Consider the following 26,314-nt stretch of genomic DNA (forward strand, 5'->3'; position numbering starts at 1 on the left):
TATTTCCTGATGTGGTGATCAAACTCACCCCATATCTGAGCTCTTCCTAATCCCTCTGAACCCAAACACTGCAAACTGACCACTAAAGAGTCTGCCATGTGAGTCATTCCTGACCTCTGAAAAGAGAAAATTCTTTGACTCTGACTGCTGAGCTATAAACTTGACCATGGCCTCACTCAGGAACGTGGTCTCGGCCTCACATCAATTTCCGGCCCTGCAGCCAGCAGACACCCTCGTACATCTCCAAGGCCATGTGCATTTCCAGAAGGAGACGGCAGCAATGGTCAAATCCCATTACAGGTCACCTCAGGAAGAACTAAGCAGCTAAATCAGATCCTGGGTTCGAACGCAGACTGTGAGAGAATCCAACTGTATTACAGATATTTACCATAAACATACTGGATGAAGGGGCCCTGGTGGCACACACTCGGCTGTTAACTGAGAGATCGGTGGTTTGAACTCTCAGCTCTTCTGCTGGAGAACATGTGGCAGTCTCCGCCTACAAAGATTTATAGCCTCAGAAACAAGGGGGCTCTGCTCTGTCCTGGGCAGTTGCTGGGGTCTGAATCCACCCACAGTAACCACGACAACCGACTAAGGACAGAAAGTATTTTTACAGAACGGGGTCGGGGGAGTTGACCTGAGTAACTTTGGAAAATCACTGTTTTAACTGGAAACTGTGAAGTTAATAAAAAGAAACTAAACGTCAACACTGTGTGCTAACTCGGGCAGTTGTCACGGGCTGTGTGTACACTGCTCGGGGCCATCTCTGGGTAAACACACAAGCATCTAATAAACGTCTGTATCTCTGTCCCATTTATTAAAGCATGTTTCTTTTCCAGCTCTACATTACAATGTGTTCTTAATAAAAAGGAGAAAGGAGCTCAGTCATCCATCCAACGTTAACAAGCAAAGTGGTGACAACTGTTTTCCCACCATTCTCTCGAGAAATCTATTCTCATGGAATTCAACTGGAACCAACCAATACAACCAAGTCAATGCAGAATCAAAGTTTATGAAAGTCCCTGTGCACATGGCAGTCACCTGCTCTGCTTCAGTGATAATGACATTGAAATATGAGGGGAAGATCGTGTTGAGAGACTTTGCTTACACTTCGAGTGACAAGGCTAAAGAGGGTGAAAAATAGAAGCAAAATATTATTATTACTGGACTGAAGTTACACATATGTGTTAAACACATGAGTGAAAGCTAGGTCTCTGAAACACACAAGTAATTCATGAAAAAAAGAAAGCAGGAAAAAGCATGGTTCTCAGGTGAGCCCCTCAATCTCTGTTACTTCTCCTGGCCACCTCTGCCTTCTCCTCACTCAGAGACTTCTGGGTACAGCTGAGATCTGCAACACCGATCTAGTGGTGTTCATTATAGGAACTACTATTTATATTTTGTTTCCAAATTATTAAGTACCTAAATAAAGGCACACTGTGCACTTTGGAAATTGTGAAATAAGAAACAGTTGCAGATAATAACCCAGCTCATTTCAACATTATTATGTTTCAGCCAGAACCCAAGGTCCTCCTGAGCTTAGGCAAAGAGACCACAGAGATAAGGTCAATACAGAGCAACTCTTTCAAACTCAACAAACTCCCGAGTTACCTAAGAGTCCTGGAAGGCATCATTTCAAGAGAATCGAGAGAGCTAACAAAAAATGGAATCATCTGTGTAACGCATCTTACACAATCTTCCTTTGTTAACTGGTTTAAATTTCTATTTTAAATCAGTCCCAAAAGTGTCTTGATCCCTTTGCTTGAAATAAAATCCCATACTAATTTCTGTAAAACTAGAACACTAAATGAGAACTGCTTCTTAACCCACTGCATAAATGTCCTTTTTTCCTCTCTTCAAAACATTGTCCCCACAAATAAAACACAGAGCTGGCACCACCATCACCTCACAATCTCCCCCTTCAATCTCTATAGGTATGAACTTTAAATTGGTTTTGTTCCCTTTATAATCAATGCAAATGCTAAGTCTGACTAGTGAAGTTCAGCTGAAAATTATCCCTAAATATCCAAAATAATCTTGCAAGGGAACAAAGATTCCTAATTCCCAACTCTAAAGTGTACTATTAAAATATAGTAATCCAAGCCACACAGCATTAGTAAAACGTTGAATAAAGACCAAGAGAACAGAAATAAAACTTCAAAAATAAATTGATAGACGCACAGGACACTGATTTTCTATAAAAGTGTCAAGTCTTTTCAAAGGAGAAAAAGAATCTATCCCATGAATAGTGCAGAAATAACTACCTTTCAATGCAAAGGAACACAAACACCATACCCTGTGTAAACATGCAAACACAAGCACACAAACACACATGCACACGCGTACCACACACACTGAATCAATGACTTCAAGCTAACAAATTCATAAAACTCTTAAACTTTGTTTTTGACTGTGATTCTTAGATGTGACACTAAAAAGCACAGACAACAAAAGAAAAGTACATAAATTTGTCTTTCTCAAACACCTGTACATCAAATAGCTTTATCAACAAAGAGAAGAGAAAACAGTACAAGATAAGAGAACAGTATATCTGATATATACTGAACAGTATATCCAGAATACATAAAGGACTGGTACACCTCAACAACAACAACTAAAAACACCCCAACTTTTAAAAAGAGCAAAGGATCTGGATAAACATTTCTCCAAAGACGATATACAAGTGGCCAATAAACATGAAAAACACTTAACATCATTTGAAAAATATCAATTAAAACCACAATGATATATCACTTCACATCCACAAATATAATTACTATCAGAAAAACAGAAATACTAAGGTGGATAAACTCTTGGGCACTGCTGATGGATGTACACAACAGTGCAGCCACAGTGGAAACAATGTGGCAGTTCCTCAAAATTTTAAACACAGAATCACCACATGATCTAACAACTGCACTCCTAGGTATGTATCCAAGAGACCTGAAAGCAGGACAGAAAGGAGTCCATCAATGTCGACTGCAGCACTATCTACAACAGGCAAATGGTGAAAGCAGCCCACGCGTCCACCAACAGAGGAATGGCTAAACAAGACGAGGTGCATATCCACTATCTTTGTTCTATCAAAAAGATACAGTGTTGATGCAGGTTATGACACTGTCCTCAGCCAGGAGGCTGAAAATCCAAGGACCTGAGGGTAGGACCAAGGAGATGTCCTGACTGAGGAATATAACCTGCTGCCAACCTGAGTTGTAACCTGTTAACCTCCCCGGTAACTCCCACAACTCAGAGCGTGGGTCTGGGAGGTCTGTGTAGCCACTGCAGTGGATTTTGAACCCAGGAGCAGAGCAATACAATTGGTGTTAGAAGTAGGTACAGAAGCATGGAGACCACGTCTGGCCTTATGGGAACTGGTGTTATATTGTAGATGTTGCTGATTTGGAACCGTTCCCTTATGTGACGTTAACAGAAGTCAGACTCCACTGCCCTTATGGGCCCTATACTTTAAACAAACAAGCAAGCAAAAGCACTCAGTCCAGGGAACTCTAAGTGCCCTTCTGGGTAAAGAGTTGTTCTGTCAACCCAAAGCAGGTGGTCTGAGTCCACCAGCTGCCCCTCAAGAGAAAGAGGGGCAATTTCCTCCTGTGAAGTTTACAGTCTCTGAAAAACCCAATAGAGTGTCAGCTATACGTTGATTCTGACTCAATGATAATGAGTTTTTCTTCTGAAGTGAGTGGGTTTAAACCACCAATCTTAATTGAGTACCATATTTTTATGCTCACATTAAACATTTTATTCCAAACATGCCTTCCCTCTTATGCTATTTTTATTAAGCTTACAGAAATATATTGAGGAGAGGGCATGCATGGTTAGAAAAAATGAGAGGACGGGTGGTATTCAAACACTTAACTCATTGCACCACCCAGGGAAGCCACATAATTGACACTTCATTAACAGATTTGGGATTAGATGCTGCTGAGTCGACGCCTAGTTGTAGTGACTCTTCGAGCTGCAGACGTTGCTGTCCTCACAATGTCATACTCAGGGCCCCTGTCGGAGTCTCTGTGTCCACTTCATTGTCCTCTGTTCACCGATTCCCCACCCTTCCCAGAACGACACTCTTCCTCCCACGCACTGGCCTCTCCTGCTAACATGCCCAGAGTATGTGAGATGAACTTTCACCACCTCTGCCTCGATGGAGAACTCTACTCGTACTTCTTCCAAGAAAGGTTTGTTTGTTTGTTCCTTCAGCAGGTCAGGCTCTATCTTATACTCTTCAGCAATACTATTAGATATCAGCTGGTATTTTATAATATTTCCATTTTACAGCTAAGGAAACTGAGATTTTAACCCAGCTGACTCAAAACTATGACTCAAAAGGTGAATTCAAAACCTGATTCTTAAATCCCTAAATTATTCTAAGCAGTCAAAGTATTATGCTGTCCTATTTGTCAAAAAAAGAAAAAAGGAGAAATAATGCAGCCCCACCTACCTTTGTATCTCTCCCACTTCTCTATGTGGGAAAGTTCAAACAAACTTATTCTTACCAAACTCCCTACCTCCACCCAGCCACCTATCTGCCTATCACCTATCACATATCCACACAAAAAGGAAGTGGACCCAAATCCATGTGTCTATCAGAGGGGTAAGAAATACAGAGAAAGCTATACTATCTGGTAGCAAAAACTGATGTTAAGTTTCATCTGAATGGCTTGCCATTCTCTGGGCCTATGAGACACCGAGAGCTCTCCATGATGCCCCCATTTCTGCAGATATTGCTGGGACCCCACCCACAGCCAGCAGGTTTGTTCTAATTCACAGCAATCTTCCAGCAAGTTTCCAATGCTATAAATTTTCACCGGGTTAGAGGCAATGACCCATCTCTTTCCCGTAAGGTAGCGGGTTGATTGGAACTACTAACCTTTAAGTTAGCAGTGTGATGTGCTATGCACTGTGCCACCAGCGTCCTTTGGGCAGAATCACTAGTCACACTTCTGTTTCAGTTTATCATTTCATAGACATCTCACATCAAGCAAAGCCTTGGAAGACGAATGTCTCCCTCCTGAAAAGAGGGCAGTATAATAAAGGCCATATCTCCTTCCAAGAAAAACAGCAGGTATATTTGCTGCTTGTCACAGAAATTGGGGATTCTCGACTTCCAAGGTTCCTCTGCTGTGACAAAAACCCACACAGTGTGCGGTAGCATCCAGGGCCCCTCCCCCTCACATCCGTGTTATTACATGTGGGAGGCTGGGGAGGGGCAGGTGAAGCTGGGGAGGGGAGGGGCGCACTGAGGCTGCTTGAAGTGCCACGAGGCCTAAAGGTCTCTGTCGCTGATCGGAGTCTTCTGTCTCCTGCCACAATCCAGGCAACTGCGATCAGCAAATTTCCTGGGTTGCTTTCATAGCCGCTGTGTGCCGTGGAGTCATAACTGGCCCACAGCTGACCTTCCAACAAGGTTTCAGAGACAGGAAATCCCACAGGAGATTTCGCATCCTTCTCCTACTGAGCAGCTGGTGGATTCAAACCACATACCTTCAGGACGGCAGCACAGCTTCTTGCTCCGAGGCCACCAGTGCTGGCTTAGGCTGCTTTACAGACCCTGAGATGAAGGTCTTTGGTTGTCTTCGCTCCCGCTCCATGGAGAACTCATCTTTATCATTATCTCCCATGAGAAGTTTCTCCTAGAAGTCCCCAGCTCAAGGACCATTACCTCCCTGCATGGCACTGCACGGAGCCGGCAACAGATGCTGTCTGCTTGCTTGTTTGTATGTTCTGGTCTGAGTACTGACTTGTGGACTCTCCAGTGTCTTCACAATTACTTGCCATGCATCAGAGAGCTGGACAGTGAGGACCTGAAGCGCTTGCTTCAGACAGTCAAGGACTGCAGCCTTGAATATTGAAGCTCAACATCAAAAAAACAAAGATTCTCACCACTGGGCCGATTGACAGCATCATGACGGATATGAAGAGACTGAGATTATTGACAGCTTCAGTTTGTTTGGCTCTACAATCAACACTCTTAGTACCAGCAGCCAGGATATTAAAAGAAGAACTGCATTGGGAAAGTATACTGTCAGAGACCTCTCCAAGGTACTGAGGAACAACAAAGTCAATCTGGAGACTAAGGTGCGCCTGATAAAAGGCCACGGTCTTTGCAATTACTTGCTATGCATCAAAGAGCTGGACAATGACTAGGGAGGATAGAAGGAGAGTTGATGCCTTTGAGCTGTGGCACTGGAGAAGAGTACTGTGTATACCATGGACTGCTAGGAGAACAAATAAATTCTTCCTGGAGAGGGTGAAGCCAAGCTGCTCCTTGAAGGCAAGGATTCTGAAGCTCCATCTGACATACTTTGGACATGTTGCAAGGAGGGATCAGTCCTTGGAGAGAGACATCATGCTTGAGAGGATAAAGGGACAGCATAGGAGAGGAAGACCCTCGATGAGAAGGATTGATTCTGTCACTGGGATAATGGGGACAGGTGTGTCGGAGACAATAAGATTGGCAAGGAGTAGAGCAGGGTTTAGGGCTGTTATATGTAGGGTCGCTAAGAGTCGCAAATGACTCAATAGCACATAACAACAACAAATGCCATTCATTAGACAACTCAGATGAAAAGGGCAAATTCCTAAAAGACACTCTCCTGAGTAGACCTACAACAAATTCTAAGACACTGAATTCCTAACCAAAAAAAAGCTTCCCACAAAGATAAGTCCTGGAAAAGATGAATTCACTGCTAAATTCTACCAAACAGTTTATTTACAAATGTCTAAAACCAATTCTTAGTCTCAACTCTCTCACTGTCACTGGGCTGGAATCAAGTCACAGCTGAGCGTCCACTGGGCGTCCAAGGGTGTAGAGACTGCTCATTCCTCTCGGGTGGATCTAAACAACCAGAAAGGCTCGGCTTTTCGGTCATCAGTGAAACTCCCTATGACATGAGTCGCCAGAGCCCCCAAATTCTTCCCAGGAGCGAGGGAAGACATCCCTACAAGGCCAGCATTCCGTGTTCCCAAGCCAGACAGAGACATCACAGGGAAAGGAAGCTTTACATGAACAACCAGCTCTTACATGTAAAGTGCAGAAATCTCCAGCAAAATTCTCACTACTTTAATCCAGCAATATGTACAAAGAATGCTACACCACAAGTGAGAACAACGATTTTTGAACTAACAACATTCTTAAGGATCCCCGCTCTCCTCACTCCTAGTCAACTTTGTATTGAGGTTCTAGCCAAGGCAACTAGACAAGAAAAAGAAGTAAAGAACATCCAAGTTGGACAGGAAGCAATACTACTTTTATTGGCAGAAGATATTGTTTCTAGTAAAACCTAAGGAAGTCACTAAAAAATGATTAGAATGAGTTCAGCAATGTTGCAGGAAACGATATCAACATAGAAAAATCAATTGTGTTTTTATATACTTGCAATGAACAATTTAAGGGACCCTAGAAAAACAATTCCATTTACAACAATATCAAAAAGAATAAATTATTTATAAATAAAACCAACAAAAAATCTAAGACATATATACTCAAACTATAAAATAATGCTGATAGTAATTAAAGAAAATCTAAATAAAGACAAAAACATCCTTTGTTCACGATCGGAGAGCTTAATACTGTTAGCATGGTAATCTACAGAGTCAATGCAATCCTGTCAGAATTTCAGATTGCTTTCTTTGTGGATCCTAAAGCTGATATGGAATTTCAAGAGACTTCAAAAATCCAATTTAAAAAAAACCCTCAAAGTTAAAAGACTCACAATTTTTTATTTAAGAAGTTACTAGAAAGGAACAGAATAGTCCTGGCAGAAGGATGGACAGAGAACATACGGAATAGAACTGAGAGTCTTAGACGTAAGCCTGGTGTCTGTGACTGTTCAATGAAGCAAAACAGGCTTATGGTGGTGGGACGACAGGGTAGCTACATGTATCATAAACAAAAAAGAAGGTAAAACAGATCAGAGTTCACATGTAAGAAGTAAAATGAAAAGATTCTTAGAGAAAAACATAAAAGTGGACCCGTATGATCTCAAATGAACTATAATACCAAAAGCACAAACACCAAAAAAAGAAAATAGATAAACTGGATAATCATTAAAATGAAGCTCAATGCTTCAGGACACTTAAAGTATTTGTAAACTATATGCCTGATAACAGAACTAGAGAACAAGAACATGTATTTGTAAATTATGTCTGATAAGTTAAATATATCTAGAATATATAAAGAACTAGTATTATAATAAAAACCTTAATAACAATGAAGAGACAAATACCCAATTTTTCAACTGGGGAAAGGAACTGAATAAACATCTCTCTAAGGAAGATATAAAATGGCCATGTGCACATGAAAAGATCCCTGACATCAAAATAAGGTCCCAGGAATAGACAGGATACTAACTGACATGATTCAAGTAAGAGATGTAACCCGACATGCTTACCAGTCTATACCAGAAGTCTAGAGGGCAGTTGCCTGGCTGACTGCCTGGATGAGATCCATACTTGTTTCCATTCTAAAGCTGATCCAACAGAATGTGGAAATTATCAAATAATATCATTAATATCACATGCAAGCAAAATATTGAAGATCATCCCAAAACGACTGTTACATTATATTGACAAGGAACTCCTATTAATTCAAACTAGGTTTAGAAGAGGCCATGACACCAAGGATATCACCACTGATGTCTGATGGATCCTGGTTGAAAGCACAGAATATGAGAAGAATGCCTATCTGTGTTTTATTGACTATGGAAAGGCATCTGACTGTATGGATCACCACACACTATGGCTAGCACTGAGAAGAATGGGAATCTCAGAACACTTAACTGTGCTCCTACAAAATCTATGCCTAGACTAAGAAGCAGCTGTCCAAACAGATCAAGGGAACACTGTATTATGATTTAAAATCAGGAAGGGTGTGCATCAGGGTTGGGTTCTTTCTCCATACCTATTCAATCTGATTGCTGAGCAAATTATTTATGAAACTGTTAGTCTGTGAAGAAGAATGTAGCATCAGGATTAGAGGAAGACTCCTCAACAACCTACATTAAGCAGATGACAAAACCTTGCTTGCTGAAAGTGAGGAAGACTTGAAATGCTTGCAGTAAAAGATCAAATACTGCAACCTTCAATATGGATTACATCTCAACATCAAGAAAACGAAGATCCTTACCACTGGGCCAATGGGCAACATCACGATAGATGGAAAAAAGATTGAAACTGTCACTGATTTCATCTTACTTAGATCCACAATCAATACCCTTGATACCAGAAATCAGGAGGTAAGGAGATGTATTGCTCTGGGCAAGGCCATTGTCAGGGATCTCTCCAAAATATTGATGAGCAAATAAGTTTTAAAAAATTTTAAAAACCAACAAAATATTGAAGAGCAACTATGCCAGTTGAAGACTAAGGTGTGCCTGATTCAGGCACTTTTCAATCACTTGCTATGTGTCTGAGAACTAGATAATGAATAAGGATGGTAGAAAAAAAACTGATGCCTGTGAGTTGTGGCACTGGAGAAGAGCACTGAATACCCCATGGACTGCCAAAAAAAAACCACAAATAGGTATGTCTTGGAAAAGCAAAGCTGCATCTCTCATTCTTTGGACATGTTCTAGGCCAAGCTATTCCTTGGAAAGAGATTTCATGCTTGGAAAGGTGGAAGGCCGGAGAAAGAGAGGAAGACTCTCCGTAAGACGAATTGATCTGGTGACTGTAACCAAGGTTTCAAGTGTATCAGAGATGGGGAGGATGGCACGGGACAGGGCAAGACTCAGATCTGCTGTTCACTGGGTTGCTATGAGTCATACTCAACTGGACGGCACCTAACAGCAATAACAGGAGGGCTACGGAGAAAAAGACAAAGAATAACCAGTGTGTGGAGGCTGTAGAGAGACTGGGGCCCTGATGCACTGTGGACGAGCACAGCCCCTTTTGAAAGCCGTCCACCAATTCTGCAGGCAGTTTATAATGCACAGCTTACTGCTGGCCAAACCACACCCACCCATTTCTATATTGTCTATGGCTGCTTTCCAATCACGATGGCCAAACCCAAGAATTGCGACAGAGAACACAAAGCCAAGACCAGGCTGGGAAACAGGATAGTCTTCACCAGCCTTTTCATACTCCAGGATCTGGTGGTGCCAGTGCAGACTTCTAAACAAGTAACTGTGTTATTGCTGTGCTGGATGGACGCACAGTAAATACAGAAGGACCAGAGAAGAGACCAAGAGCAGCTGGGGCAAAAGGGAAGAAAAAGGCCTGCAGAAAAACAAAACCAGAAAACCCGCTCGGCCTTGGAGTCACCCTCTAGGCAGTAGACAAACCCCCAACCTACGGGAGTTGAGTTTATTCCCATTCACGAGGTCCCGCCATCAGGTTGCTGAGCTGTAAATCCTCACGCGAACGTGCCGGTTTAGAGAGCAAACATCTGATAGCTTTGATATCAGTCCTCAGGTCAGAGCTAATGAAATGATGAAACGAAGCCCATCAGGCTCCCATGCGGCAGCTGAGGATTCAAACCATGAACCTTTTGGTTTGCAGCCCAAGACATAATGCAGTACACCAAAGAATCCTTCAGCATTCAGCAGGGAGACAGTATTCTAGAAAGTAGTCATGTGAACAAACCCAAGGATTCTTGACACAGAAACTCCACCAAATTCCTACCACTAGAGTCACAGCGTGCATGGAGGGGCAAAGCCGGTGATACCATGAACACTGATAGAAATGGTGCTAAACATGGTGTAGTCTGTAGAGAGTTATGTGGTGAATCCAAAGGTAGCATGCTTCTCTAGTGGTTCGGCTCCACAGTGGCTTCAAAGAAGGAAGAGGGATAATCAACCTCTGAAAGTCAATGCACGGTCAGCCACGAGTCAATTCTGGCTCAAAGGCACTGAGCTGCTTTCGGGAGAGTAGTGAGGTAGCCTTCTAATCCAACATTTGTGTTACATTTTTGGTAACCTTCCTACATCAAGTTTGGCAGTTCTTTTCTATAATTTGTTAAGAGTTTATCAGGAGTAGACATGAGTAGATCTGGTGATTGACAAATGGGAGAGACGTGTCAAATGTGATAATGGTTACCTATGGTACACAGTGTTTAGCGGAGCTCCCCAATTAAAACAAGCTTGGAAGCAGGAGTGGCATCCACTTCCGAAACAGCTTGCCTCCGGAAACTCTATGAATTTGGAGAAACTATGAAAGTTATTTATACAAGTGTTCAGCTATGAGTTGCCTACCACTCGACAGCACTTAACAACAAACAACTTGCCTACAGGTGCTTCCCATGGAAGCTCTGAAGGCATGGCCTACAGGCACTGCTTCTCTGGAAGTTCGAATCCATCAGCCACTCTGAGGGAGGAAGATGGTCCTACCATGTGCTCTACAGCCTCCAAAAACCCAATGCAAAGTTAATTATGAGTTGGGTCCAATTCAGTGGTAAATGAGTAAAGAGCGAAATATTGTTAAACGTAAAAGTTATTAGGTATCAGCCAGAATGCTCCTTGGAGGCAAAGATGGCAAAGTTTCAACTCTCATACTTTGGAAATGTTGCTAAGAAAAGCTATTCCTTGGAAGGGTCCACTATGCTTGGAAAGGTGGAAGCGAAATAAAAAAGGAAAGTGAAAAAGACCCTCGGTGAGATGGACACGGTTACTGCAGCGATGGGATCAAGTGGAGAGATGATGAGGATGGCGCAGGATAGGTCAGGGGTCAGATCTGTTGTTGACAGGTGTACACATTTGTGCGCAGGCGCAGGCACTCTCTCTCTCTCTCTCTCCCTCCCTCTCTCTCCTCCTTTCTCATCCCCCTTCTCTCTCCCTCTCCCCCCTGCGTGGCATAAGTATCATTGCTTGACCGTGAGTCAAAAAAGGCAGCTTTTAAAATAAACAGTGAGGTTTGTTGCTTTGCTTCTGAAAGTTATAACTTGAAAGCTTGGGGTGCATTTCCACTCTGCACATAACAGTGTCTTCACGAGCTGGAATTAACTTGACAGCAACTAACAGCAACATTAAACACTGGGTGTGCATGTGTGTATATAAAAATCCACTACTGCTGAGTCAATTCCAACTCAAAGAAACTCCACAGGACAGAGCAGTGTGACCCAAAGGCTCCCCAAGGCTGAAAATAGAAGCTGACCTCACATCTTCCTCCACGGGACTGGCCGGTGGGTCTACATCACTCACCTGGTGATTGGCAGATGGGCCTTTAAGCAGGAGGAGGCAGATCAAAGGGTAAACAAAGCTCCCCCTCAACTCAGTCCAAGCATTTGAATCTCAAAAGCCTTCAAGCAAATGTATACCAGGCCCATGCCTCTTGCAACTTGATCACATGTAAAGATGAAGTAAGACGCACATCTGTTTGGAGCAAGCCCCAAGGGCCTCCAGTTCTCCAAATTCAGTTCATGACCCCCACCCACAGATGGAAATCAAGTGCCCAGAGCAGCACCCAGGGACAAGCAAATTAGCATTTCCAAGGTCAGCTGCTGACAGGCCAGAGTGTTTACAGCAATGAGGGAGTTTCTGGCTGCTGCAGCTGAAGACGTTTCCATTTCTCTGGTTTGTCCAACCAATACACACGTCTCTAACTTAGCACATCAACTACAAACTAAGAAAGCTCTACCTCGATGTGGTGTCCCACTAGCGCAGGCCATTCTGACCATCTGTAGGGCCCTGAGAAGTGAGTCTTTTTAAGCCGGTTACACAGTGGGGGGGAACCTCAATATTGATCACTATTGAGAAGCAATCAATAGGTAATGCCATCTTGTTTCACCACTGACGTCAATCTGCATACCCACCCACGGCTACAGTGCTGCGGACCTCACTGACTGAGACCTGCATTTCCTTTCCGGCTCTTCTCTGACACAGTGGATGGAACGTGAAGTGCGGGTGCACCTGCTGTCTATTCCAGGCCCCTTTCGCCACATGAAGTCAGTGACCACGAGAGGTGTGGCCACTCTGGACTGAGATACACAGTGAAAGGCTCAATTTAGTTCATGCAGAAATGGAAAACAGCTCCTCAACCATTCCACGTCAATTGCTTACACTGCAAAATCATATTTTAGATACATTCGGCTAAAAGTACCATTATGAAAATGACTTCATTTCTTCTTAAGCAGTCCTGGAGGCAGAGTGTTTCATGCACTTGGCTGCTAATCCAAAGGTCAGTGGTTTGAACTCACCAGTCACACTGCAGAGGAGAAATGAGGCCTTCTGCTTCTGGAAAGATTTAATACCTTGAAAAACCCCCATGCAGTCCCATTCTATCCGACAGTCAATGTGACTCAATGGCAGGGAGTCCTTTTACCTTTTAATGAGAATCCTAAAAAAAATTTAATTCTTTTTTTGGACCTCCCCTTACATTTATCGAACACAAATACAAAATTCTATTCCTATATGTAAAGTATTAGGAAGAAAGGTCTACAAAGTAAAATAATCTCCAGAATAATCAGGTTGGATTCAACTATACTAATCACCAGCCAATTAAAAGCCCCTTTCTGTTTATGCACGACAAGAAACTTTATGCCTCTCAAAGAAGAACATGATATTTTTAAAATGATCTGAAAGCCTGTTCCACTTTGGCTACGGCTGGCCAGCTTTGCTTAGCATTAAGCTCATCTTATTCTTCCCAGTGATTAAAATACATGATCAATCTCTAGTCGTGTTCTGAGTCTAATTCCAGTTTTTTTCTGTCATAGTCATTTTTATAACCGCTGAGGTCACTGCAACCTAATTCAATCCCTGTTCCAAAGATAAAAACCCAGAGTCAACTGAAAAAAGATTCTCAAGAGTCCAGAAAAGCCCAGAAGGTCTTCAGATATTAGACATCTTGTTTTAAAAACAGAAATATGACTCATTTACTATCTCAAAAAGTGATACCCCACTGGGCACAGGAGAGTTTACCAATGGGAGAACACAGCAAGCAATTATTCCCATCACGCAGAGACACCAGGCCAAGTTCACGGGTGCTACAGTCAGAAGAAGAAAGGAACCTGGAGGTGTTGGAATGTTTGGGAATTTATGGACTGAGACTCCACGATAACACGAGGTGAGGTGAGGCCAGCAGCCGCTAGAACTTTCCTCTCAATAGCTCTTAAGAAGGAAAGGATGCCACGTTCCGACCAAGTTGTTGTTATATGCTGTCGAGTTGCCTGCGATTCACAGTGTACATCCCTAAACCCTGCTCTGTCCTGAGCCAATCTTATTGTCTCTGACACACCTACCCACCTACATCAGTCACTGAATCAATCCATCTCATCGAGGGTCTTCCTCTCCTGCACTGTCCCTCGCCAAGGACTGGTCCCTCCTTGAAACATGTCCAAAGCATGTCAGACGAAGCCTCAGAATCCTTGCCTCCAAGGAGCAGCCTGGTTTAACCCTATCCAAAACAAACCTGTTTGTTCTCTTAGCAGTCCATGATATAGTTAATACTGTTCACCATCACAGCTCAAAGGCATCAATTCTCCTTCTATGCTCTCTAGCCATCTCTGATGCATAGCATGGCCTGTATTAGGCACACTTTAGTCTCCAGACTGACATCACTGCTCTTCAGCACTTTGGAGAGGTATCTCACAGCCAACTTTCCCAATGTAATACGTCTTTTAATTTCCTGGCTGCTGGTGCCAAGAGTGTTGATTGTGGAGCCAAGCAAACTAAAGCTGTCTGAAGCCATTAGGAAAGGAAATTACATTTCACACTTTTCAACATCCCAAAACTGTCTGGACAAACACAACTAATCCAATGGTTAAGAGGACACAATTATCTGATATTTGTGTAAGCGTACATGTAAATCCCTTGAAGGTGCTTTTTAAAGGTGCTCAACAATAAAATCAAGATCCATTTAGAATGTAAATACTATTTTTTTCCACTTATTATTTATATGAAATGGATACTTTTTCCTTTTTTTGTGACATCTCTCTATTACTAGTAAATGAACCTGAATACTCTAGATAGCTGTAAATAAGGCCAGTGGGAATGAGAAGTATATTCTTAGAAGGGTTAAACTTAACATGCTGTAATCTTAATAGTCCTGTAGTGGCTCTGGTCTGAGCTACATGCTTCTACTTAATCTATCCATCCATCTACCTACTTACCCACCCACCTGCTGGCCTATCTATCTATCTATCATCTATCTATCATCCATCTATCTATTATCTAGGCTAATTCAGGTTCCAAGTTACTAAATGCTAGTACTTTCAGATTGTAGCTATTGTTGTTGTTGCGTGTCCTCAAGTCAGAAGTGACCCATAGCTGACTCTCCAGTGAGTTTTAAAAGGTAGGAAGTTACTTGGAAGCAAACTGTCCATCTGATAAGAGAAGCTGGTGGATTTGAGCTGTGTGCCTTTGTGATTGCAGCATGGCTTCTTGCCAGTAGACTGACTGAGAGAATCAACATATTTCTACTTTCTCTATCTACACATATATGTGCTAATTCAGGCTCAAAGTTACTAAATATCAGTAATTTCATGATTGTAGCTTTTACACAACCCAAAACTGCAATCAACAAGCATCAGGCAGTTAGGCTCGTGTCTACCTCAACAGAAGTGCTCTGGTGCCACCCAGTGGTGCATTCGGCCAAACAGCTAGGAAACAAAGACAAAACCTAGTCACTCAAAAGTCTATCTTGGCAGAAGGGCAGCCCACATGCTCCTTGGAAGGGAAAAATGGCAAGACTTCATCTCACGTACCTTGTCCCTGGAGAAGGAAATAAGGCTTGATGGGTGATTAACAAAAAAGAGGAAGGGTCTCAGCGAGGAGTGGCCCAGGGGCTGAGGCAAGGGGCTCAAATCCAAAGGTGGCTGTGAGAAGGGCACAGGGCTGGGTGGTGTTTTATGCTGACGTGCACAGATGAGGTCACGGAGGGGGAACTGACTTGATGACACATAACAACAACACAATAGCTGTTCCAGGAAGACTCGCCTGATGAAAACCCAAGAAAGAAGAAGAGTATGGACTTTCCTTTTTAATGAGAAGGAACCTAAGACAGACTAAAAGGTGCTCTGGTAATGTGATAGTCAAAGCATTTATCTGCTAATTGAAGGAAGAGTGGTTTGAATGCACCAAATGAAAAATTTTTCAGTTGGCCTCGCAAAGGATTTAAAAAATCAAACAGAAAACAAAAAGAACACCTGCCCATCAACAAACAAATGGACAGAGAAGCTGTGGTATATTCACACAATGGAATACTATGTTGCATTGGAAAACAAGGAACTCATGCAATATTATTCAAAATGGGTGACCCTGGAGTACATTATGCTGAGTGAAATATCTCAGTCACACAAGGACAAATACTGCATGGTGCCACTGTTGTAAAACAGGACTGACATTGGGGTTAGGAAGAGACTGAGAAAGATGGGATAAAGTATACTACATTGAAACAGTTGAGGGAGAAAACTGTTTAAAAGGGATATGTGATTAGGTATTTTTGTCATGACAGGAGTCCAGAGCGAAAGCTGCATAGTGGAGTGGACCTGGGGGGAAGGATTGTAAAACGATGAAAGAATTTTTGTTTTGCTTTTCCAAGAGGGACGTGTACTGGGAAGGGAGGGGTGAGCAGGGAGAATAGTGCAACAATGAATGAATGGAAATCCAAAGTGTGTCTCTCTACATTTCCATTGAAAATTAGTAATAATAATAATAATAAGGCCACCCCATTGCCATTCAAAAGGTTCCAACTCAAGGGTGACCATGTCAGGCAGAGGGGAACCATTCCAAAAGATTTCCAAAGCTGTAAATCTTCAGAGACGCAGATTCCCACAGCTTTCCACATCGCTGACTTGACCATCAGTCAGCCTGGGGGGCAGCAGTGAGCGCGTAACACTGTGCCATCTGGGCTCCTCCACAAAAAGTCCAGTCTTGGAAACCCGACGGGGCAGTTCTCCTCTGTCCTACAGGGGCTACAAGGCAACAAATACACCCCAAGGACAAGGGACGCCTGCTCTGTGCTACTGCACTGTAATCAGGCAAAGGGCAGGCCTGACACTGTCCTACTCAATTTCTCCCACTTACTTTCCATCAAGTCTTAGAAGAGAACATACTACCTTAACAAGCCATCTAAATCATCTCCCATAATGTACCAAGATACTTGTATTTCTTTAAATTCAATTTAATATTAAACAATGAGAGCTGGACAATGACTAGGGATGATAGAAGGAGAGTTGATGTCTTTGAGCTTTGGTGCTGGAGAAGAGTGTTGGATATACCATGGACTGCTAGGAGAACAAACAAGTTCATTCCAGAGAGGCTGAGGCCAGGTTGCTCCTTGGAGGCAAGGATTCTAAAGCTTCATCTGACATACATTGGACATGTTGCAAGGAGGGACCAATTCCTGGAGAGGGACATCATGCTTGGGAGGTTGGACGGACAGCGCAGGAGACGAAGACCCTCGATGAGATTGACTGATTCAGTCACTGGGGTAATGAGGATAGGTGTGTCGGAGACAGTGAGATTAGCAAGGAATAGAGTAAGGTTTAGGGCTGTGAGTCACAAGCGACTCGATGGCATATAACAACAACATATGACGTAAAAATAAACAAAGATAACCAACAGATCATATGCCACAAAGCCAATATGGCCATTACTTTACACGGTGAGAGCGAAGCACCATCTCCTTGTTGTTGTTGTTGTTGTTATGGGCTGTTGGGTCAACTACAACATAGTGACCCTCTGAACAAAAGATCTGAACCCTGTACTGTCTTGTGCCAACCTCACCATCTCTGACACACTTGAGCCTATTGCTGCAGTCACTGTGTCAGTCCACTCAGTTGAGGGTCTCTTTTTCACCAACCCTCCACCTTTCCAAGCCTGATGTCTTTGCCAAAGGACTGTCCCGTCCTGACAACACACCCAATGAATGTTCAAGTTCTCCTCTCCTTGCCTCTAAGGAGCATCTTGGATACACATTCATTTCTTTATTGCACACATATTATGCACTGTGACGTGCCATCCAATTGTAACCAAGCACAGCTGACCGACCCTGAAGCAGGTTTGCAGAGGCTGCAAATGACACTGGAGACGGCCTATCTTTCTCCTGCAGACTGAACTACCTGCCTTCGGGCTGGCAGCACAATTCCTAACTCATTAGGCCACCAAAGTCTTTAAATCTATGCAAATAATTCCCATTTTAAAAAGTATTTGTTGGTAGCTCTGGTGGCCTAGTGGCAAGAAGATGCAGTGCAATTCTGATGGTGTGTGGTTTGAATCCACCAGATGTTCTGCTGGAGACGGAGGGACAACTTCTTCCTGTACCAGTCAGATCCGATTCGATGGTACACAAGGAAAAGGGGGGGGGGGAAGAAAAAGATACTAAATTTTTTTTAAAGTTTTTGTTTAGTCTACCTACTGTTTCCCTCCTCCCCTTGTTGTGTGTCATCGAATCAGATCCCACTAGCACAGGAGGACATTGCTCCTCCTTCTCCAGCGAAGCATCTGGTGGGGTCGAACCACAGGCTTTCGAGACTGCAGCGCAGCTTCCTGCCACTAGGCCACGAGGGCTCCCTGCTAGTCTACCTACTTCTAAGGGGGGAAAAAATTTTAAGAAGAGCAAAACATCTATGCATCCATCACTCATCAAGCTCCTAACTTGTCAGGCAGTGGGGTCTCAGAGAGGAGACAAACAGGTCCCTGACATCCCAGCATTCCCAAAGGGACAGCAAGAAGTGAAAGCAGATGCCACTTTGTTACCCACAGAAGTCCTTCCAGAGAACTTTTCTGACCCTGTGGTTAGGTATGACTCTTGGTGATCCAGTGAACAGCAGATCTGAGCCTGTCTTATTCTGTCATAGCAGGAGGCAAAACCACCACCCTCTCCTAATAAATACTTATCAAACAACCAGGCAGTGCATGGAATTCCATTAATACTTGCTGCTGAACTGCACAATGCCTATCACATCTTAGCAATCTGGATTTTCTATCTCTGTAGGCACTGCCATTTATACGCCATCATTTCCCCAGGCAACGGGCAGAGGTACGGAGGTGTATCTGACAAAAATCCCTGCTGTGGGAGCACTTATGTTCAAGGCAGTGACAGAAAATAAACAACAGAAAAACACACACATACAAACAGAAAGCAATTATGCCGTGTGTTAGGGGAGAGAGTACAAACCCACTGGTGTCAAGTAGTTCTGACTCATAGGCCCTTCATCAAGTTTCAAGGGCTCAGTGGGAGAAGAAAGCCGGTGGGTGGGTTTGCATCACTGACCTTTCAGTTAGCAGCCTGATATGCTGCCGTTATGCCACCAAGGTTCCTTTGAGAGAGTGTAAATAGGAAGGAAAATGAAGCCAGGTGATGGTCTTAGGGAGGAAGCAGGAGGGAGGAAGATGTTGCTAATCTACATTTTATATTATTTAGGTGAGCATGTTACCTAAAAGCCCACAGGCGAACTGGTAATCTCCTGAGTATATAAACTGAAAAGAAATCTATTCCTCAGTAGATTCCGTCTTAACAACCAAACCCATAGCCATAGAATCTATTTTGACTCTTACAACTCTACAGGACAGAACAGAACTGACCACCAGGTGATCAAGGTTGTAACCTTTACAGAAAGAGAATGTCACCTCGTTCCTCCAGAAGCAGCCGGCGGGTCTGACCTGTCCATCCTCCAGATAGTATATCAGTGCTTTAGTCACTGTATAACCTGTGCTCCTTCCTTATCTAAGGATAGGGCAAGCAGGTAGCAAATTCACACAAGGTAAAGAAAGAATCCCTTCACGTTCAGAAGAAATTCACATCATCCAACCTTGTCACTCCCTAAACAAAATGAAAGAATAATGAGAAAAAGGAGTATGAATGTAATCCAGTGAATTTTTCTGCAGGCCCAAACAAATATAAAGGGATGGTTTGCACGTCACTGCATTCAAGTCCTGACTCAAACAACTGTGGTCATTTTTCCTTAGGATACTTTTGATACACTTGGCTTTCTTCCTCTCATTGGAAGGTTCTCTAATTTCAGTAAGACTGAATCTACAAAGCAGTCAATTAACAAAGTGCACAGCCATATCCCTCAATGTAGATTAGACCTTAACATAAAAAAAGCCAACCAACCCCCAAACAAAAATCTAACTGGACTATTAAATGGCAACAAGTTGACGGAGAAAAGACTGAAGTCAAGGACTTCATTTCACTTGAGTCTTCAATCAACACTATGGGAGCAGTGGTCAAAAATCAAAAGGCACTGACAAATCAACTGCCAAGGACTTCTGGAAACGGCTGGAGAGCAAGAACCTAACCTTAAGGACTGAGGAACGCCTGGCCCGAGTCATGTTATCATGATCTTTTCAGTTGTTTCTCATGCACATGTGAAAGTTTGAATTGAGGTGATTACAAAGAATACTAAGCGTACCAAGCATCGACAAAGAGCAAATGAATCTGTCTTGAAAGAAGTGTAACCCACTTGTTCCCTACAAGCAAGGATGGTGAGGCTTCAGCACCATCTTCTACGTCGTCTTACATGCTGAGGGCCAGGAGGCATATATACAGGAGGGGACGGCTCCTTGAGAAGGGGAAACATGCTTGGAGGGGGTGGGGGGTGGAAAGGAGGGTCAACAAAAGAGGAAGATGTTTAGAGAGAAATCAACAAAGTGCCTGGAAGAACGGGTCCTCGTCTAGGTTGAGAAGACGGCATAGGATCAGGCAGGGTTTTAATCTCTGTTGCTGTGAGTGGGCACAGACTTGATGGCACCAGACACCCCGAAAAGCAAGAAGACATCTGTCGAAGAATCCAGTTTTTCTAGAGAGCTGGGTTTCTGATACTCTGCAGACACTGCCTTTTATACTTCAGGCGTTTGGCCGAGTATGTATACATGAAGTGTACATTTTCAATCGTTTGCATTTATTTACATTATAATAGTGCTTTGCTTTTACAGCTGGAACTGGTGATCAAAGCAATCATAAAGACCCAAGCCTGGGCTCATGGCTTCAGTCATCTACTGTTACATTTATCATCACTGTGACCATCACTAGGATAATGACCTACTTCTAAAAACTGCTTCTGTTCAAGAGCGTAATCCCAGGATAAAGCCCAGGATCAAAGCCAAAAAGAAACCCTGCCATTGAACTTGAGGCTGCTTGCAAGCAGTAGCTCACCAGACAGAAAAATACACAATAACACGGTGTAAATCTATAATGCCATGGTAGGAAAATAGGTTCTGGACAGGTCAGGTTGGTCGCACGAGCAGACAGAATTATGATGCCATTTTCAAAACATTTTTAATAGGAAATATTTCATTATCTCTTTTTTATAAATAAGGTTATGAGTGGTAAGATGACAGGTAATAATTTTCTGGGTTATCCCCTCCCCATAATCACCTAGTTATTTAGATTTTTTTTAATTGATATTTTAATGAAAATTAAGAGAGGACTTGGATTTCCAGTCACTCATTACTGTACATTCTCCTCCCTGCTCCCCCCACCAAATTTGCTTTTTTCTTCAGAAGATTCTTTCCTTGTTATACAGTTCCCACCCTCCAGTCCACTTTACTACGCAGCTTTTATTCCAGACTCATCATGCCAATATAATACCTAATCATATATTCCTTTTATACAGTTCTCTCCCTTATCTGTTTCAATGCTGTGTACACTATCTATCCCCTCTTTTCTTAGTTTTCCCCAACGCCCATGTTTTATAACAGTGGCACTATGCAGTATTTGTCTTTTTGTGACTGAGATATTTCACTCAGCAAAATATCCTCCATGGTCACCTATTTTGTATCGTATTTCATGAGTTCTTTGTTCTCCAATGCTGCATAATATTGTGTGAATATACCACAGCTTCTCTATACATTCATTTGTTGATGGGCACTTAGGTTGTTTCCAACTCTTTGCTATTGTGAACAAATCCGCGATAAACACAGATGTGCATATATCTGCTTGGATGTCAGTTATGGTCTCTATGGGGTATATTCCCAGTAGTGGAATTGCTGGATCAAATGGTATCTCTATTTGTAACTTTTTGAGAAAGCGAACACCACCTTCCACAGTGGTTGCACCATTTTACACTCCCACCAACAGTGAATAAGGGTTCCAGTTTCTCCACAACCTCATCAGCATTTGTTGATTCCTAATTATTTAGATCTAAGAGTAAAGCTGGAACATAACTCAAAGCACCCATACTTTGAATTATTTACTCAACTAAATAAATGTTTAATATGTAATTTGCAAATTTGAAAGGTGAAGGATTTGTAAGGCCCACAAACCTTTATGACCAAGTAATTTCTAATCTCATGGCCACTCTTCATTCACCAGCTCTGAAATAACTGTCACAAAATGAAAGCCTGTTTCTTGGCTGAGTGGGAACTATGTTGTTTTTGTTGTTCAGTGCCATCAAGTCAAATACAACTCACAGCGACCCTCTGAACACCAGATCTGAACCCCGTCCTAGCCTGTGTCATCCTCACAATCTGACAACACACGAGCCCACTGTAGCAGTCACTGTGTCGATCCATCTGATTGAGGGTCTTCCTCTCCCTTGCCCCCGCCCCCGCCCCTATCTTTCCAAGCATGATGTCCTTCTCTGAGGAACAGCTTCTCCTAGCAACACGGCCAAAGCACGTGAGACAAAGCTTCACAATCCCTGCCTCTAAGGAGCATTCTGGCTGTACCTTCTCCAAACCATACTTGTTTCTTTGGTAGTTCATGGGATGTTCAGTACTGTTCTTCAAGACCACAGCTCAAAGGCATCAATTTTCCTTCTGTCATTCTTATTCACTGACGAGCTCTCAGCAGCATAATAAGTGACTGCAAAGATCATGGTCTGAATCAAATTCACCTTAGCCCTCAAACTAGCATCAGTGCCCTTCAGTAATTTTGAGAGGTCCCTAGCTGACATTCCCAATGCAATACTTCTCCTGACCTCCTGACTGCTGGTACCAAGTGTATTAACTGTGGATCCAAGTCAAGATGAAGTTGTTGACAGTTTCAATCTTTTCTCAATTTATTATAATGTCATTTATCAGTCCAGTGGTGCGAATTTTTGTTTTCTTGACGTTGACATGTAATCTATATTGCAGGCTGCAGTGTTTGATCCTCTGCAATAAGTGTTAATAAACAAAGTGTTAATAAATTATTGACATACTAAAAAATAAGCATTAATAAATAAAGTGTCAATAAAGCCCAAACAGATATTCTCGTAGTATTCTTTGCTCTCAGGCCAGTATCTACCTGACATCAGCAATGATTTCCCTGGTGCCACAGCCTCTTCTAAATCCAGCTTGAACTTCTGACAGTAGTCTATTTGGTGTTCTGGCCGTTTTCGAATGAACAATAGTAACCAAAAAAAAGGAAACAGATCTACAAAGACGATGGCTCTTAGCCAGGAAATAAAATTTTGGCTGCATGAAAGAACAGACTCATCCACTCACAGAAATCACTTAGAGCTCTGGTAGTCTAGTTAGTGTAAGAAGCTGTGCTGCAATCCCAAAGGAACACAGTTCAAATCCACCAGCAGCCCCACAAAAAAAGTACGGGCAATCTCCCTCTGTGTGATTAACTGTCTCTGAAAACCCACTGGAAGGTCACTGGTTGGTTCTGACTTGACAGCATACAACAATATGAAACAGAAGGTAGCCCCAGTGCTCTGTAGAGGCAAGGATGGTGGAGTCTTGTCTCACGTAGTCTGGGCAGGTTGTTAGGAGAAGCTATTCCTCAAAAAGGGATATCATGCTTGGAAAAGTGGGGCATCAACTAAAGAGGAAGATCATTCACAAGATGGAATGACACTGACTGCTGCAATGGGCTCAGGTGGCTCAGATGATGAAGATGGTGCGAGACAGGACAGCGTTCAGATGTGTCACAGGGTTGCTATGAGCTGTACTCAACTCAACAGCACATAATCACAACAACATATGAAGCAGGCAGGAACCCTGATGACACAGTGGTTATGTATCCGGCTGCTCATGAGAAGGCTGGAAGTTCAAACCCACCAGCTGCTCTGCAGATCAAAGACGTGGCAGTCGCTTCAGTTAAGATTTACAGCTTTAGAAACTCTAGGGAGTTCTACTGTGGCCTGGAGACTCACAGTCGGAATCGACTCAGCCTGGAGTTTTTTTTTTTACTTTTTGATAGTGCTTAGCTGCTAACTGAAAGGTTGGTAAGGAGAGCCTCTCAGTGTCTGCTCCACGAGAGGAAGACGTGGCAATCTGCTCCTGTGCAGTCTGCAGCCTCGGGACTCCCACAGAAGCCCCACTCTGTCCTACAGGGCTGCGGGGAGTCGGGATCAAATCAGCAGAGCTGAGTTTTCTTGTCTGTTTTATTTTTTTACATGAAACAGGAAATCTGACAGCATTCACTTAATCCAAGAGCGGTCTATTTTCAGGTTGTGACACGCCTGGAAGTAGACCATCAATGGCCCGTCCAGTGGGCCCAAAGCGGCCCGGTTTCTTTCTCTGCTTGGAGCTGACCAAACACGTCTGTCTTTATAGACACACGAAGTGAAGCCAAGAGAGTGTGGAGTGGTCAAACATGAGAACGCTCAAGCCAAGTTCACTACCAGCAAAGTGCAAGAGAGCCGAGGCTGCCGAGACGTGATCTCATCCCAACACACCAAAAATAATGACAGATCAGGTAACATTTGCAACAAAAATGCAGCTGCCGTGTGATACTGTCTGCAAATGCCATTAAAATCACAGAACCAATTTACAATAAAAAGTAATGGCTTAATCAGACTATTTATGCCAATCTCTCGGTTAGTAGCCAACTGCTTTCAACTACTGTGCTACCAGGGGTTCCCTAAACGAATGGTTACTTATAGAATATAAAAAAAATTGGCACGCTCTGGTAGCCTAGTGGCAAGGAGGTGTACTGCAATCCCAGAGGTGCACAGTTCAAATCCACCAGATGCTCTGCTGGAGAACGAGGAACAATCTTCTCCTGTACCAGTCAGATCCGATTTCACACACACACACACACACACACACACACACACACACACACACACACACACACACACACACACTAATAAAATAAAATAAAATTTTTAAAAAAGAATATAAAAAAATGAAGCCATTTAAAAACTAGCTAACATTAACTGGGCACTTAGAAGAACCAAGTACTAATCAAAGAACTTTACAAGGATTATCTCATGTAATCCCACATCTTCTATAGATGAACAATGTGAGACCAACAGAGGTTATTGTGACACTTGCCCAAGGTCATAAAAATAGTAAGTGATGGAGCAAAGAGGCAAAGCTAGAGCCTTGCTCTTCCTCACACACTCTCCTGCCAGTATGACAGCAAGGACAGAAGGATAGAAGGACAGAGGGATAGAAGGCTATCGTTAAGATAGAAACATACAGGCCAAGCCCACCTCGTCTCAACCACCCCTGGAAATGAATCCTTCTCTCCCCTGGGCTGCTGTAATAACCGCCCCGTGGGTCACTGCTGCTGCATGGCAGCCTCGGTACTGCCATGACGACAGCCGCTCTACCTGGGGTCATGGGCTATATTCCTCCCCCATGGCCAATGCCAAGGTTCAAGCTCCTTGACCAAGCATCGCCTACTAGTGAAGAAGCCGCACTGCAATCCCCTGTGCATGTGGTTTGCATCCACCAGTCGCTCCATGGGAGAAGGATGGGCAATCTCCTCCCATTCGATTTACAGTCTCTGAAAACTCACTGCAGAGTCAGCTACGGGATGGTTCTGACTCAAAGGGACGCAACAGTAACAACAACAACGAGCAAAACTATCATATACGTCTCTGACTCCCCAGCTAGTCCTGAAGCAGCTTGAAGGAAACTTGTAACTCATCTGTACACCAATGAATTAGTGGCTTACTTGGGCTCAAACAGACTGAAAACTTACCCATCCTCGCTCTGCATTTCAATTCACAACCCCTTCTAAGCTCTGGTCCTTAAATTTACTAAACGATATTAAATATATACATAAAAAAAAAAAAAGAAGCAGCCCACAGTGGCCGCTGCGGCGACTCCATGTGAAGGAGCGTCCCTCATGTCTTTGTCGGCCTGGGGCTCCCGGTGCGGCTTCCAGTGCAGTACCACTGCTTGGTCACACGTGAAAAGATTTGTCTCAGCACAACACTATGTGGGAAGTGGAACACGATGAGGAGATAAATGCCCACGGGGACTAAATGACCCTCAGAAGTCCCAATGCCATTCAAAAGGTGAGCAGTGTCTAGTATCGAGACCAACGCTGCCACACAGCGTTACCGCAAAGCGCACGAGAGAAAGAAGTTCAAGTCCTACTTACTCTGGGTTTCCACGAGATCCAAGGCAACCCCAGAAGCAGCGTCCATTCCCGAGCTGATACAGGCCTGGAAGTTCTTTAAAGTGGAGAGCGCCGACTCCACGCCGCTGAAGGAGATGAGGCCAGTGGAACCTGAACTTGAACGCCCAGGCAT

At 43.2% G+C, this 26,314-nt stretch overlaps 1 protein-coding gene across 1 annotated transcript in view; it reads right to left on the reverse strand.

The window, feature by feature from the left end:
* NSMCE2 (non-SMC element 2, MMS21 homolog (S. cerevisiae)) overlaps positions 1-26,314 on the reverse strand; it is a 282,320-nt gene extending 256,006 nt beyond the window's left edge. Inside the window, exon 1 of the mRNA XM_006879296.1 lies at positions 26,164-26,314. Coding sequence (XP_006879358.1) covers positions 26,164-26,314 — 151 coding nt within the window. The remainder of the gene's footprint in view (positions 1-26,163) is intronic.

Source organism: Elephantulus edwardii, unplaced genomic scaffold, assembly GCF_000299155.1.
Source record: "Elephantulus edwardii isolate Elephantulus edwardi_28Jun2011 unplaced genomic scaffold, EleEdw1.0 scaffold00003, whole genome shotgun sequence".
NCBI lineage: Eukaryota > Metazoa > Chordata > Mammalia > Macroscelidea > Macroscelididae > Elephantulus > Elephantulus edwardii.